Raw genomic sequence first — 16,549 nt, 5'->3', positions numbered from 1 at the left:
CTTTGGAGGTTTTTCAGTCTGCCTTAAAATAGCATCTGGCTTGTCCAGTTTTTGCTGCACAGAGAGAATAAAGTGTTGTATCGGCAAAAATGCACACCTCCATCACAGACAGGTCTTCCCTGGCTGCCTGACCCTGCTGAGACCCCTGTTACCATCTGATCCTCCTAAAATGAGGCATGACAAAGAATTACCTTGGTGTACATTTATACATTATATTATCCAAGAATAGAATCAATCAATAGAATCAATGGTTCAATAATTGAAATGACCATTATTCCCAGATCCCAGAGTGTAGCTTTAAGCTTAAGCTGCTGTGCTGTAGCTACTGTACAGTAGGTCTACCCATCAATTCAAGATGGAACTTTGTATCATTCACTGATATTGTTAATATAGGCCTACTGCAAAATTCAACTGAGCTCTGTAGACTGGTCTTCCCTGGCTGTCTGACCCTGCTGGGACCCCTGTCAACATCTGATCCTGCTAAGACATGATGAGCATAGTGTTGTATACTGACTGCACTAGGGTCCTGCCGGACCTGCGGATCCTGACAGAGATCATTGTGGAATGGTCAGCATTTTTCATGCTGTGGGCGGGAGCGGGCAGTCAGACAGATAACTTTGAGATGAAAATAATTAGCGGTTTCAACTTCAGTAGCCTATCTCTCCTAGTTGGGCGTGAGAGTTCAAGTGTGCCTAGTATGTGTGGTCTCATTGAAATAGAGTATTTGTATTTATTAGGGATCCCCATTAGCTGCTTCTAAGGCAGCAGCTACTCTTCCTGGGGTCCAAATACATTAAGGTACTTACATTACATATAAAACAAAAGATAAAACAGTACATCATATACAATTATTACACCACTACATACAGCGAGGGAAAAAAGTATTTGATCCCCTGCTGATTTTGTACGTTTGCCCACTGACAAAGACATGATCAGTCTATAATTTTAATGGTAGGTTTATTTGAACAGTGAGAGCCAGAATAACAACAAAATAATCCAGAAAAACGCATGTCAAAAATGTTATAAATTGATTTGCATTTTAATGAGGGAAATAAGTATTTGACCCCCTCTCAATCAGAAAGATTTCTGGCTCCCAAGTGTATTTTATACAGGTAACGAGCTGAGATTAGGAGCACACTCTTAAAGGGAGTGCTCCTAATCTCAGTTTGTTACCTGTTTAAAAGACACCTGTCCACAGAAGCAATCAATCAATTAGATTCCAAACTCTCCACCATGGCCAAGACCAAAGAGCTCTCCAAGGATGTCAGGGACAAGATTGTAGACCTACACATGGCTGGAATGGGCTACAAGACCATCGCCAAGCAGCTTGGTGAGAAGGTGACAACAGTTGGTGCAATTATTCGCAAATGGAAGAAACACAAAATAACTGTCAATCTCCCTCGGCCTGGGGCTCCATGCAAGATCTCACCTCGTGGAGTTGCAATGATCATGAGAACGGTGAGGAATCAGGCCAGAACTACACGGGAGGATCTTGTCAATGATCTCAAGGCAGCTGGGACCATAGTCACCAAGAAAACAATTGGTAACACAGTACGCAGTGAAGGACTGAAATCCTGCAGCGCCCACAAGGTCCCCCTGCTCAAGAAAGCACATATACAGGCCCGTCTGAAGTTTGCCAATGAACATCTGAATGATTCAGAGGAGAACTGGGTGAAAGTGTTGTGGTCAGATGAGACCAAAATCGAGCTCTTTGGCATCAACTCAACTCACCGTGTTTGGAGGAGGAGGAATGCTGCCTATGACCCCAAGAACACCATCCCCACCGTCAAACATGGAGGTGGAAACATTATGCTTTGGGGGTGTTTTTCTGCTAAGGGGACAGGACAACTTCACCGCATCAAAGGGACGATAGACGGGGCCATGTACCGTCAAATCTTTGGTGAAAACCTCCTTCCCTCAGCCAGGTTATTGAAAATGGGTCGTGGATGGGTATTCCAGCATGACAATGACCCAAAACACATGGCCAAGGCAACAAAGGAGTGGCTCAAGAAGAAGCACATTAAGGTCCTGGAGTGGCCTAGCCAGTCTCCAGACCATAATCCCATAGAAAATCTGTGGAGGGAGCTGAAGGTTCAAGTTGCCAAACGTCAGCCTCGAAACCTTAATGACTTGGAGAAGATCTGCAAAGAGGAGTGGAACAAAATCCCTCCTGAGATGTGTGCAAACCTGGTGGCCAACTACAAGAAACATCTGACCTCTGTGATTGCCAAACAAGGGTTTTGCCACCAAGTACTAAGTCATGTTTTGCAGAGGGGTCAAATACTTATTTCCCTCATTAAAATGCAAATCAATGTATAACATTTTTGACATGCGTTTTTCTGGATTTTGTTGTTGTTATTCTGTCTCTCACTGTTCAAATAAACCTACCATTAAAATTATAGACTGATCATGTCTTTGTCAGTGGGCAAACGTACAAAATCAGCAGGGGATCAAATACTTTTTTCCCTCACTGTATCTACAATACAAATAGTATAATACCACCATACAACAATATTACAATGTGTGTGTAGAGTGCGTGTGCTAGTGTATGTGTGTGTCTGTACTGTGCGCCTCCCATAGTCTGTTCTGGACTTGGGGATTGTGAAGAGACCTCTGGTGGCATGTCTTGTGGGGTATGTATGGGTGTCCGAGCTGTGTGCTAGTAGATTAAACAGACAGCTCGGTCCATTCAGATTGTCAACACTTCTTACAAAAACAAGTAGTGATGAAGTCAATCTCTCCTCCACTTTGAGCCATGAGAGATTGACATGCATATAACTAATGCTAGCTCCCCGTGTACTTTTAAGGGCCAGCCGCGCTGCCCTGTTCTGAGACAAGTGTAATTTTCCTAAGTCCCTCTTTGTGGCACCTGACCACACGACTGAACAGTAGTCCAGGTGTGACAAAACTAGGGCCTGTAGGACCTGCCTTGTTGATAGTGTTGTTAAGAAGGCAGAGCAGCACTTTATTATGGACAGACTTCTCCCCATTTTAGCTACTGTTGTATCAATATGTTTGACCATGACAGTGTACAATCTAGGGTTACTCCAAGCAGTTTAGTCACCTCAACTTACTCAATTTCCACATTATTCATTACAAGATTTAGTTGAGGTTTAGGGTTTAGTGAATTATTTGTCTCAAATAAAATGCTTTTAGTTTTTGAAATATTTAGGACAAACGTATTCCTTGCCACCCATTCTGAAACTAACTACAGCACTTTGTTAAGTGTTGCAGTCATTTCAGTCGCTGTAGTAGCTGACGTGTATAGTGTTGAGTCATCGGCATACATAGACACACTGGCTTCACTCAAAGCCAGTGGCATGTCGTTAGTAAAGATTGAAAAAAGTAAGGGGCCTAGACATCTGCCCTGGGTAATTCCTGATTCTACCTGGATTATGTTGGAGAGGCTTCCATTAAAGAACACACTATGTGTTCTGTTAGACAGGTAACTCTTTAGCCACAATATAGCAGGGGGTATAAAGCCATAACACATACATTTTTCCAGAAGCAGACTATGATCGATAATGTCAAAAGCCACTCTGAAATCTAACAAAACAGTCCCCACATTCTTTTGATCATATATTTCTCTCAGCCAATCATCAGTCATTTGTGTAAGTGCTGTGCTTGTTGAATGTCCTTCCCTACAAGCATGCTGAAAGTCTGTTGTCAATTTGTTTACTGTAAAATTGTCAAGGCGTCAGTGTAATGCGGTAGGTGAAGTCAGGCGCAGGACACAGAGCTAATCAAAAGGCGTACTTTACTCGTATGTAAAAGAATGAACAACAAACTCCACGCAGGGAGGGAACAAACCCGCACACTAACGACAACCAAAACATGAACAAACACGCACAACACACAGTGTGAGACAGAGGGTTAAATACGGAAGACATAACTACATGATGGGAAACAGGTGTGACCAATTAAGACAAAACAAGTCGAACATAGATACATGGATCGGTAGCAGCTAGTACTCCGGTGACGACGAACACCGAAGCCTGCCTGAGCAAGGAGGAGGGGCAGCCTCGGCTGAATCCGTGACAAAATTGCATTGGATCTGGTCAAACACCATTTTTTTCTAAAGTTTACTAAGGGTTGGTAACATGCTGATTGGTCGGCTATTTGAGCCAGTAAAGGGGGCTTTATTATTCTTAGGTAGCGTAATGACTTTTGCTTCCCTCCAGGCCTGAGAGCACACACTTTCTAGTAGGCTTAGATTGAAGATATGGCAAATAGGCGTGGCAAGATCGTCCGCTATTATCCTCAGTAATTTTCCATCCAAGTTGTCAGACCCCGGTGGCTTGTCATTGTTGATGGACAACAATAATATTTTCACCTCTTCCACACTCACTTTACAGAATTCAAAAGTGCAATGCTTTTCTTTCATAATTTGGTCAGATATACTTGGATGTGTAGTGTCAGTGTTTGTTGCTGGCATGTCATGCCTACATTTGCTAATCTTGCAAATTAAAAAATATTTAAAGTAGTTGGCAATATCAGTGGGTTCTGTGATGAATGAGCCATCTGAGTCAATGAATGATGGAGCTGAGTTTGCCTTTTTGCCCATAATTTCATTTAAGGTGCTCCAAAGCTTTTTACTATCCTTCTTTATATCATTTATTTTTGTTTCATAGTATAGTTTCTTCTTCTTTTTATTTAGTTTAGTCACATGATTTCTCAATTTGCAGTACGTTTGCCAATCAGTTGTGCTGCCAGACTTATTTGCCATACCTTTTGCCTCATCACTCTCAACCATATAATTCAACTCCTCATCAATCCAAGGGGATTTAACAGTTTTTAGTCATTTTCTTAATGGGTGCATGCTTATTAGTAACTGGAATAAGCGATTCGATAAATGTGTCAAGTGCAGCATCTGGTTGCTCCTCATTACACCACAGACCAGCAAATATTATTTACATCATCAACATAAGAATCACTACAAAACGAATTGTATGACCTCTTATACACTATATTAGGCCCAACTTTGGAACTTTGGTTTTCCTAGATATGGCCACTATATTGTGATCACTACATCCTATGGATTTGGATACTGCTTTAAAGCAAATTTCTGCAGCATTAGTAAAGATGTGATCAATACATGTTGATGATTTCATTCCTGTGCTGTTTGTAACTACCCTGGTAGGTTGACTGATAACCTGAACCAGGTTGCAGGCACTGGTTAACATTTTAAGCTTTTTCTTGAGTGGAAAGCTTGATGAAAGCCAGTCAATATTTAAATCACCCAGAAAATATACCTCTCTGTTGATATCACATACTTTATCAAGCATTTCACACATATTGTCCAGATACTGACTGTTAGGACTTGGTGGTCTATAGCAGCTTCCCACAAGAAAGGGCTTTAGGTAAGGCAGATTAACCTGTAGCCATATTACTTCAACAGTATTTAGCATGAGATCCTCTCAAAGCTTTACAGGAATGTGGTTCTGAATATAGACAGCAACACTGCCCCCATTGGTATTTCTGTCTTTTTCGGTAGATGTTATAACCATGTATTGCTACCACTGTATCATCAAAGGTATTATCTAAGTGAGTTTCAGAAATAGTCAGAATATGAATGTCATCTGTTACTAGCAAGTTATGGTCTATTTTTAGGACTTTTCTGGGATGCTTGGTTTTTTAAAATGCTTTACTGGGAAGCTAATTTATATTGGAGCTGATAATGCAGGGTGAGCTGCACACAGTGGACTTCCTACTAGGGCACACCGCCTCAGTGCTAACAGTAAAACTCTGGTTCATAGGCACATGATTACTGCATACAATAGCTGTAGGATCAACAGAGGGATTCAGGGCAGTTAGGGGGACTTAAAATAAGTTACTTACATTGTGTCTGCCAACGCCCCTGGGATAATGTACATTTGATGCAGCGTTATGACAACTCAGCGACACAATGGTAGGGATTAACTGAGCTGGTCTTGGATCATTAATACGTCATTGTCTCAACAGAGCCTTGAAATGCATGGACAGAGTCCAGGAACCAAGATGATTTTAGCCAGGTGTGTAATGCCAGTGGCCTTCTGAATCTTTCACACCCGCGGCCCAATGATGGTACCGGACCAAAAATGATTGGCCCCTTTTTGGAATCTTTCAGTGCTAGAATCAGTTCTTTAAAATCAATTTTCATAAGTTCCGAGCTAGCCCTCCTGATGTCGTTTGACCCCACATGGACTGTGACAGCGTCAGCTCCCGGCATCTGTCGTAGAACGATCGGAAGCAGCCTTGTAATGTCCTGTACTCGTGCTCCAGGATAACACAGAGTTTTTACTCCGAGAACCAAGATGTTTCTTATAATAGAGCTATCGATGACGACAGCTGGTGCAATGGCTGAGGAGGTCCGGCTGTTCTTTCGCCTTTAGTGATTTCGCAAACCCCTCGAGGACCGAAGGGCGGTGGGGCCCGATGGACCCGAGCCAGCTGTAGTATCCATTGTAGATGATGAATGGGCCGGAGTCTCAGGCAGCCTCACGTTCTGATGAGGGTGGGAGCTCTGAGGATCTGAGCCCGAGGTAGAAGCCACCGGAGAGGGAGACAGAACAGAGGACGAAGGCGCAAGTACCTTTGGATCCGATCTCGAATTGGAAGCCCCTAGGGAAAATGGCGCCGGAACCTCTGGATCCAGGGCGGCAAAGCCATTTCTGGTCTGTGTCCGGTCCGGGCTTAACACCTCCAAGGGGGCTCCCGTTGCCAGAGGATGCTGTCTTCGACTTCCACGACGAGTGACATATCTCCTTGGCTGGTTGGTAGGGTCAAGAACAGCAACATCCCCCAAGTCATCCAGCAGCATCCTACTAGCGCCGTTCTCCAGGAAAGGGGGAGACCCCTTCGAGGAGGGATCACTGCAGAGTACCGGCCAGTTGGCCGTGGAGAGCCGACACAGGGCGACACTTCCACCAGACCAGAGCGGCGTCCTGCTACTGGGGTAGAAGAGAAAGAAAAAGTAGGCGGGGTTCCCCAGTAGCTTGAGTAGGTTTGCTACTTGTTTGCTGAGAGTAGCCACTTCGCCCCTATAGTCCTTTGCAAGCAAACAGTTGCTACATTGAAAGTCCGGGCAGTCCACATTGTCCCAGAATAAAGCAAAATAAACACAGGTCCTGCAGTGTTGTGAGCTGCCTACATGGGCAGAGAATCAAGTGGCAGTTAACTTGAATATGAAATCAACTGAAATATGATTAGACTGTAGTTTACTACAGTGTCTGTAAATAAATATTAATAACGGAAAGAAGTGGAAGGCGCTCAACCAACGTGGGTCGAAGTGTAATCAAAAAATGTAATCATCATTGAAAAGGAAAAGGCACAACGCGCACATAGGTTAGGCTACTATGGTGAGCGAGTGTTGCGCCTTTTCATTTTCAATAAATATTGATTTCCCATTTATTTGTCTCTGCCTGCAAATCGTCCTCCTAAAAAGTAGGCTATATCCTATAGGCCTATGCAAAACGTAGCAAGTGTCGCTGTCATCATTCTTGCTGCTTCCAGTTCAGTAGCCATACCTGCGAGTTCAGGTGCGCGTGTGGTCTCAGTTAAATAGAGTAGGCTATAGCCTATGCATGGGCGGAGAAGCAAGGGCAATTATCTTTCCAAGCAAATTTACTTCCTAAATAGGCCTATGATTAGGCTATAGTTTACTACATTGCCTAGAAATAGGCCTAAATATTGATCACCCATATTTCTCCATCTTCCCACTCCTAAAAGGTAGGCTATAAAAATAGCTCAAGAGAAAGTGCAAGTCTCTCCAACTCTGCTCTCTAAAATAACATTGCAGTTGGGTTTTCGACCAGTTCTTGCAGGTGGGAGTTGGACAAAAAGCCAGTGGGTACGGGCGGGAGCGGGATGAAGAAATCAATCCCACCTGTAATGTTAGAGCTGTTTATTACTGTGTCAGTAGGGAATTAGCTAGGGAAACTGACAGATCAATAATGTTACATTGCCATACTGACTAATAAAAATCGAATTGTACTGAAAAAACGTCAGAATATCAATCTTCAATCGTTTGGCCGATGGTTTCTTCATTGATTCAGGTCTAGTGTGATTGAGGCAAGAATAATAGCTAACGTTAGCCAACTTTTGGCCAGTTCTCTCTCTAACAGTATATCAACTGGCGAAAGCTAGCCAAGTTCAATTAAACGGGACAAACAAAGGCTACAAAACATTTCCGTACAATCAACAGCTGTTAGATAGTAATAATAGCTACCTCATATCGCTATCTGACAGATAACTAGAGGCTAGAGCTGACCTGGCTGTGGTAGCTACTAGCTAGTGTAGCTTATTCATTCACCTTGTCAGTTGAGAGGGTATGAAACAGTAGCTGACGTTACATGTCAGTTACAATACTAGCTCAGCACTGCGAATAAACATTAGTTTAGTTTAGTTTTTTAAAAGTTAAATAGCAGTTACCTTGCCAGCTACATCAGTCAACTAAAGAGTAGCCAGTTTCTGCTCTGCTTTCTTTTACAACTCGGTGAAAGAGCGCAACACATACACACTGACCTATGCTCAACTCTCCCGTGCTGGTCCAGCCAGCTGTCCAGAAGCTTTGCCTTCATACAGCCTGTCAGCCCGCTCTGCGGTGTCTACGGTCCTAAATCCAGCCGGCTGAACACTCCAAACAGCGTACCCAATCCGCTTGGAGGCGTCCGCATGGTCCTAAAGCATACCGTTGCCGCTTTTCGTATCACATTGCAATTATAAAACTGCGGGGGACAAAAATGCAATTTCAGAATGTCGGGGGGACCCCCCGTCCCCAGTGAAAGTTGAGCCCCTGCTGGTATGTGTGCATACATGGGTGCGTGTAGGCTGCTTGTACCCTATATGTACATAGGCTACATATTTATGTATGTGTATGTTTGTTTTGTCATGTGTGGCATGCATGCAGCAGGGCAGGCAGCTTTGCCACAGCCCTCTCTCCCCCTCTCCCTCTCTCTCTTTGCTGTGACTTTGACCCCATCGCCGGGCAGGCAGGGAGTGGGGGGTGGTGGTGGTTGGGAGGGGGCGCCCACTGTCCTGTTTGCTGTGCCTTAAGGTGCAACCCACCCCTGCCCCCCACCGCCCCACATATATCTGTGCGCAGCGGTTTCTGCTGTCGCACATGCTATCGTCCCGGGCCGCTGATGTGCCCTACAACCGTAAGGGGGGTGTTTGTGTCATCATGTGTCCCAGGCAGTCACAGGGGTAGTGGGCAGACAGGCAGGCTGCCCACATGTCATTCCCTAGTAGTCATCTCCTGGAGGTAGAGTGGTGTGGTGGTGCGGGCCAGTGCAGTCCTCTCCTCTGACCTCCCTGTAGAGGGCATTACTGCTGGAGCTGGCACAGGGGCACGCCATGGAGCTTTAGAAGCTATAAAGCAGGGTTATATTCATTATGACACACTGTAGCAAAATGTTTTGCAACGGCAAACACAAATGTGTGTTTCTTGTTGGACAAGTTTTGGTTGTCCCTCCCTGTTTCAGTCCGTTTTCTCCTGTTTGGTGGCTAATGTTCATCAATTGAAGAGTCACCTGAAGCTTGAGAGGAATGGGAGATGCAGTAAAGGAATGCAGTGCTGAGGCAGAGGGCTCATAGTGAGGATGACTGACTACTACTCTGAACTGTGTGTTGTGAGGTTTCTGGCATCTAGAGCTGCTGAGGCATCACCCAAGTGGGTACCATACATTGTGAAGGAGAAGTCCAGTAGCTACATGACTCAGGCTGGTTCCCAGAGTAGCCCTCTACATGATCGTCACCAGACTCCTCATCAACCATCTCCCTGACCACCTTCCTCTGATCAAGCCATGAACTGACCCTCTCCATCTTTGGAGGATACATGCACTCAATGACTTGGCATCTATGGGTTGACCTAGCTAACTATAGCTAGGCTACTCATGATGATGTATTGCTTGTTTGTTTTTTGCTTTTGAAGCGCTTTGAGATTCTTATGAAAAGCGCTCTAGAAATGTAACATATTATTATTATTATTAATATTAATGAATAAGCAGGCAGGTCACCCGTGATACAAGTTAGTATTCGACGTCCATCCATGTCTGAGGACGTCGGGAGATGACGTGGAAATCGGCCAGCAGGAGCAACAGTGCTGTTACCTTCAAGTAGGCTTTGCTAGGGTGTTGTGGACGGGGATGGCGGATGAGCGTAAGCATTTGCCTTGAAATTTGACATTTGGAACAACTTCGAAATTTGACGTTTGAAAAACATGGATGAATGACTAATTCTGACGTGAGACTGTGAAAGCTTGTTGTGAATAAGACCCAGGGCTAGCCTATGTTAATGTCCAATGTTATCTGGAATGGGCCTTGTGGATTATTTATAGAGTAATCAACAACAGTCCCCTTGTCCCACCGATGCCTCTACCTTTCGATGAGAAATAACATCTTCATCCTCATCATCATCACCATTGTTTGAATGGCATTACGGCGGCCATGAAGGGAGCTGGTGCTTTAGAAGCATGCATCCCTCTGCTCCACACGCTGCTCCGTGCTGCCATGGCAACCCTCATTACCTGCCGCTTGTGAGACCTCGAAAGAGGGAGAGCAGCAGAGGGAGGGAGGGAGGGAGGGAAGGAGAGAGAAGGAATGGTAGACTGGGAGAAAATATATAGAAGGGGAGAAAAAGGGTGGTGAAGGATTGCAAGAGGATAGAGGGAGTTTAGGGGGAAGGAGGAGTGTGTGTGGTGATGAAGGGGGAGTAGTAGGGGGAGGGGGGTGAGTGAGTTAGTTCATTGACTCTCTGACTGTTGCTTCTGTTAAAGGTGCCCAAGGATCAATGTTTTACACAGTAATGAGGAGAGAACTACCCCCCAACACAACACACACAGGCACGGACACACACACACCTCCCCCATGTTCACCTGTCGGCTCCAGTGAGTCCCACACAAAGCCAAAGCCAGGGCAACAGATTAGAGGCGTGCACACATCTCCTCAGCCCAGCTCATTGACTGGGAATATACTCACATGATGAGAGAGACTGTGGAGACATGAGACCAAAACAATATATAGAGAGAGAGGGAGAAATAGACACCAAATAATGAGGAACAAGACAGAGAGAATGTGGTGTGTGTGTGTATTTTGGATAACGTGAAAATCTGTCAGCCCCCACACGCCGTTCATTCTGCTTGTTGTCGAAATTCAAGTTTTACTAGGTGCAGCCTGTGTCACATGACCCGCTGCCCCACACACCTGCCCGAGAGGTTGGCTATCCGGTTGTCATGGCAGCAAGTTGTGCCTTATGGTGAGCGGAACGCTGGTAGGAACTAGAAGTGTTTTTTCCCCACCCTTTTTAGCGGGGACCAGTTTGTGTTATGTGTTGCTTTGTGCTGTAGGAGCTTGGATCTCTGAACAGGATTAGTGTAAAGATAGGCAAAGGATCATGATAGATTCATTGTAAATTGTGAAGATGTAAATATGAAGAATTCTTAAACCACAAAATGAGAATGAAATTACTTCATTAAATGTAATGTTTTGAGCAACATTTTAATTACAATATGGTGTTGATAGCCTTATCAATTTTTTGTTAGCACGTGACTCCCTGACTACTACATACACTTCATATTTTCTACAGTGGAGAGTAGCCTACAAATAACAGAGTTTGGTTCTGCCACCTGTGGTCATTTTGAAGATCCTGAACAAAGACAAAAGACCTCACCTCTCTTACCTTAACTGTTTTTGAAATTATGTCAGTTTGTTGACCACACACTTTGGCAGGAGGGAGAATACAATGATTGAACAGCCAGTGAAAGAAACAACCAACCAAACAAAGCAATGAAAAAAAACACACTTCAAAGAGCCATTTCTTTCTAGCTATTTAAAGTGCATTTTGTGCACCACCTGCTGTTTTACACAGACTTTCTGTGCGTGTGTGTGTGTGTGTGTGTGCTCCTGGCAGGTATCCCCCCTCAATCCCCCTCCCAATCTCCCTCCCCCTAGTACACACACAGCTCTCCACTGGCCTTGTGGGAGAATAAGGACGTTCCCAACAAGACTTCCAGAAATCCCAGCACCACTCTCTCTCTCTCTCTCTCTCCTAGCCTGTGTGTGTGTGCGCGCGTGTGTACATGCGTGTTGGCATACGTGCGGGCTTGCGTGTCTGCACAGAACTCCTACAATACCACCATCATCCACACTATCATGGCCGTAACTACATATGAGGACACCGAGGTCCTGACCCCGGTAATTTTATGTAATTTGAAAAAATAAATAATAATACAAATATATATGTTGTACACAATAAAGACAATATATTACTGGTCAACATCTAAGTATTGCTCACATGCGTTGATCGAAACTCAGAACGCTTATATTCTTGATCTGACTGAGTTATAATCGCACTGGCCTCTTTGCGAAGGAGTGGAATCATGAACAGTGGTTTGTTCATTATGTTCGCCTGCGTCCCCCAGATTTGCCTCCTTGATTTGCCTTTTAGCAGCACATTCACCACTCTCTCAAACTCTCTCTCCGCCCTCTCGCGGCACAGGCGGAGGGCCTGAGACGTGAAACGAACTACCCCAGCTCGCACTCGGCGCAAGTAACCTAGGCAACTAGAGAGGCAGAGACACTGATGACAGAATGTTTGCGAGATGCCGAACAAAAGCCATTTTTAAAACCGTCCGGAGACTCCTGCCGTGTCTACAGACATCCCCCAAACAAACAAAAACCGACTCTCTGAGAATGAGTGCACAACTGATAAATAGTTGCTTATAGATATGTCAGTCAGTCAGGTGGCTAGCTGCCGGCAGACTTCTATTGCAGTAATGTTGAAGGGCTCTGGCTAGTATTACTTAGCCAGCTAGAAGGGTGACGTAAGAAGCTGACGTTAAACGGAGCCTACCTCAGTAGGAGCAAAATATATGCTATTAAGTTCTCATAATAACGTTGCTTTGGAGAGAGTAGACTACTGAGACAGACAGTGATGTGGTGCTCAGTGGTGAGGTTGAGGCAGGCTGCAAAGCATGCAGGAGGAAGCAGAGACAGAGGAAGCAGAGACAGAGAGAGAGGAAGCAAGCAGAGAGAAAGGTTAGTACAGTGGTTCCCAAACTTGGGGTCGGAGCCCCATGTGGGGTCCCCTGAGAAAATCTGTACTAATCTTATCAAACAAGTTAGGAACTTTTAAAAAATGAGATATGTTTCAATATGAACATCTTCACATACCCTATAGGCCTACATTAAAATGCAAACAATACAGTTCTAAAAAATTTGTTTCTGCACTTTTGCTATGTCAGTGTGAATCATGACTCATATTTCCCCCCTTTCAGGGCTATACCGTTACAATTGTATAGCTAATAGGCTACAGTGCCTTGCAAAAGTATTCATCCCCCTTGGCGTTTTTCTTATTTTGTTGCATTACAACCTGTATTTTAAATGGATTTTTATTTGGATTTCATGTAATGGACATACACAAAATAGTCCAAATTGGTGAAGTGGAATGAAAAAAATAACTTGTTTCAAAAAAGTCAAAAAAATAAATAACAAAAAAGTGGTGCGTGCATATGTATTCATCCCCTTTGCTATGAAGCCCCTAAATAAGATCTGGTGCAACCAATTACCTTCAGAAGTCAAATAATTAGTTAAATAAAGTCCACCTGTGTGCAATCTAAGTGTCACATGATCTGTCACATGATCTCAGTACATATACACCTGTTCTGAAAGGCCCCAGAGTCTGCAACACCACTAAGCAAGGGGCACCACCAAACAAGCGACACCATGAAGACCAAGGAGCTCTCCAAACAGGTCAGGGACAAAGTTGTGGAGAAGTACAGATCAGGTTTGGGTTATAAAAAAATATCAGAAACTTTGAACATCCCACGGAGCACCATTAAATCCATTATTAAAAAATTGAAAGAATATGGCACCACAACAAACCTGCCAAGAGAGGGCCGCCCACCAAAACTCACGGACCAGGCAAGGAGGGCATTAATCAGAAAGGCAACAAAGAGACCAAAGATAACCCTGAAGGAGCTGCAAAGCTCCACAGCGGAGATTGGAGGATCTGTCCATAGGACCACTTTAAGCCATACACTCCACAGAGCTGGGCTTTATGGAAGAGTGGCCAGAAAAAAGCCATTGCTTAAAGAAAAAAATAAGCAAACACGTTTGGTGTTCGCCAAAAGGCATGTGGGAGACTCCCCAAACATATAGAAGAAGGTACTCTGGTCAGATGAGACTAAAATTGAGCTTTTTGGCCATCAAGGAAAACGCTATGTCTGGCGCAAACCCAACACCTCTCATCACCCCGAGAACACCATCCCCACAGTGAAGCATGATGGTGGCAGCATTATGCTGTGGGTATGTTTTTCATCTGCAGGGACTGGGAAACTGGTCAGAATTGAAGGAATGATGGATGGAGCTAAATACAGGGAAATTCTTGAGGGAAACCTGTTTCACTCTTCCAGAGATTTGACACTGGGACGGAGGTTCACCTTCCAGCAGGACAATGACCCTAAGCATACTGCTAAAGCAACACTTGAGTGGTTTAAGGGGAAACATTTAAATGTCTTGGAATGGCCTAGTCACAGCCCAGACCTCAATCCAATTGGGGGGTTGAATAGTTATGCACGCTCAAGTTTTCTGTTTACTTCTCTTATTTCTTGTTTGTTTCACAACAAAAAATATTTTGCATCTTCAAAGTGGTAGGCATGTTGTGTAAATCAAATGATACAACCCCCCCAAAAATCCATTTTCATTCCAGGTTGTAAGGCAACAAAATAGGAAAAATGCCAAGGGGGGTGAATACTTTCGCAAGCCACTGTATGTGTTTGTAGATCAACTGAGGTGAATTAACCTACAGCAGCCAAGGTGATAATGACTCGGGTAATCTTTGCTTGTTTTTGCTGTTCTCCAAATACCATTTTAAATGGTTGTATTGTATAGAAATGCCTTCTGGACCTTACTAAAACTCAAACCCTGGTTACAGCCCTGCTCACTATTAATGGTCTTCATGAAAATGATCAGTAATTTTACAGGCTTTTACACAGAGTCCTGTTAGTAGGAGATTTGATTGTTTTGTGAAAGAAAATGAGGGTTATCTAAACTAAAGACTATGATTTTAAGAGACCATTTCATTTGTTTACCTATTGGGGGCTCTTAGGTTATGTGTTGGCGTAATGTGGCAGTGCTGCTTTTCATAATATGGTATTGTGTGTGTGTGTGTGTGTGTGTGTGTGAGTGTGTGTGTTTCTTTGTCTGTGTGTAGGCTTGGTGCCTTGTGCTCTAGGCCTCATCCCAATGATACAGCCTGCTAAAGTACCACTCCTCCTCTCCTCCTCTCCTCTCCTCCTCTCCTGCAGTGTGTGGACGGGGGCTCTGGGTCAGAGTCCTCTCTGAAGAGGGTGGCAGTGGTGGAGGACTTCTTTGACATCATCTATGCCATGCATGTAGAGATCAGCGCCGACCCCGGCAAAACACCCAAACACGCCGGACAGAAGAAGACCTACAAAGCGGTGAAAATACACTCTTTATCTCTCTACCTCTCTATCACACACACCCTCTTTACCACTGTCTCTCACTCGTTCCTTTCACCCAATTTTTCTCTCTACCTGTATCTCAATACCTTTTACTTTATATTTCTCTCCATCTGTCGCACTCTTCCCCTTTACTCAATCTTTCTCTTCTATCACACAGTCACCCTGTGTGTCTACAACTGTATCTCTCTATCTTAGCCTGCTGCCTCTCTCTCTCCCTTGGCTCTGTTTCTATCGGACACTCTTCAATCGCCTGTCTTTATGATTATTTGGCAATATATGTTCTGTTCTCTGTTCCTCTTTCGGTCTTTAGTATTCATTCCTGTTTCGTGACCTGTTTCTCTCTCTCTCCGTCCATCTGGTTTTTGGTGTTCAGACACAATCAATAACACTAACAATCACTTTCTCAGAATCCCATTGAAATGAATGGGATAGTAAATAGATTTGTAAAATACTTCTAGACCATCCTCTGAATATTTTCTTACAAGACAGCAGGCGTCACCATTGACCCGGAACATTCATGTTGGCAATTATGTATTTTTCTCTTTAGTTCATTCACTGAACCCCAGTTTTCTGTATTTCAGATAAACTAAAATCTTTCTATTCATTTCCAGTCAAAAACTGAAAAAAACGCAATCTCTGTGACATGTACCGCCTCCGTAACTTTTTTTTACCTCACTTCATTACAAGAAAATGCTGCAACTTTCCAAGATTTTTTTATTTTGTGTGTGTGAAAGAAAACTTTTCTCACTTTAGATTAAAGGGGTCTGGCAAGGATATTAGATTCCAGTGCAAAGCTGACCTTGTGGTCGTTGGAAGAAGGTATTTCTCTCTCTCCCCCTGACAACTATTCAGCAATTCTCTCTTTGAGCGTCGCCACAGTCACTGAAGGCCAGATGTCTAGTTATATTTAGATTAAGGGTGATGACCGCAGTGCAAAGCACACACCTGGGCAACATTGTCCATCGTTCCTTCCTAGCTTCATTTCAAATGGGGAGATTTCACACGTCTGCCATTGGAAAATGTGCTTCCGCCCTGTACTAAAGTAGATGGGACAAAACCTTACATTTGCCCAGTGTGTTGTATTGGGAT

At 44.0% G+C, this 16,549-nt stretch overlaps 1 protein-coding gene across 2 annotated transcripts in view; it reads left to right on the top strand.

Moving 5' to 3' along the window:
- LOC121545507 (nucleolar protein 4-like) overlaps positions 1 to 16,549 on the top strand; it is a 172,024-nt gene that overhangs the window by 47,312 nt on the left and 108,163 nt on the right. For both annotated transcript variants that reach the window (XM_041856080.2, XM_041856079.2), the window contains exon 2: positions 15,284 to 15,436. In XM_041856080.2, coding sequence (XP_041712014.1) covers positions 15,284 to 15,436 — 153 coding nt within the window. The remainder of the gene's footprint in view (positions 1 to 15,283; positions 15,437 to 16,549) is intronic.

Source organism: Coregonus clupeaformis, chromosome 30 (assembly GCF_020615455.1).
Source record: "Coregonus clupeaformis isolate EN_2021a chromosome 30, ASM2061545v1, whole genome shotgun sequence".
In the NCBI taxonomy this organism is placed as follows: Eukaryota; Metazoa; Chordata; class Actinopteri; order Salmoniformes; family Salmonidae; genus Coregonus; species Coregonus clupeaformis.
The sequence above is the reverse complement of the archived record's forward strand: the minus strand, read 5'-3'. Positions and strand labels throughout refer to the sequence as shown.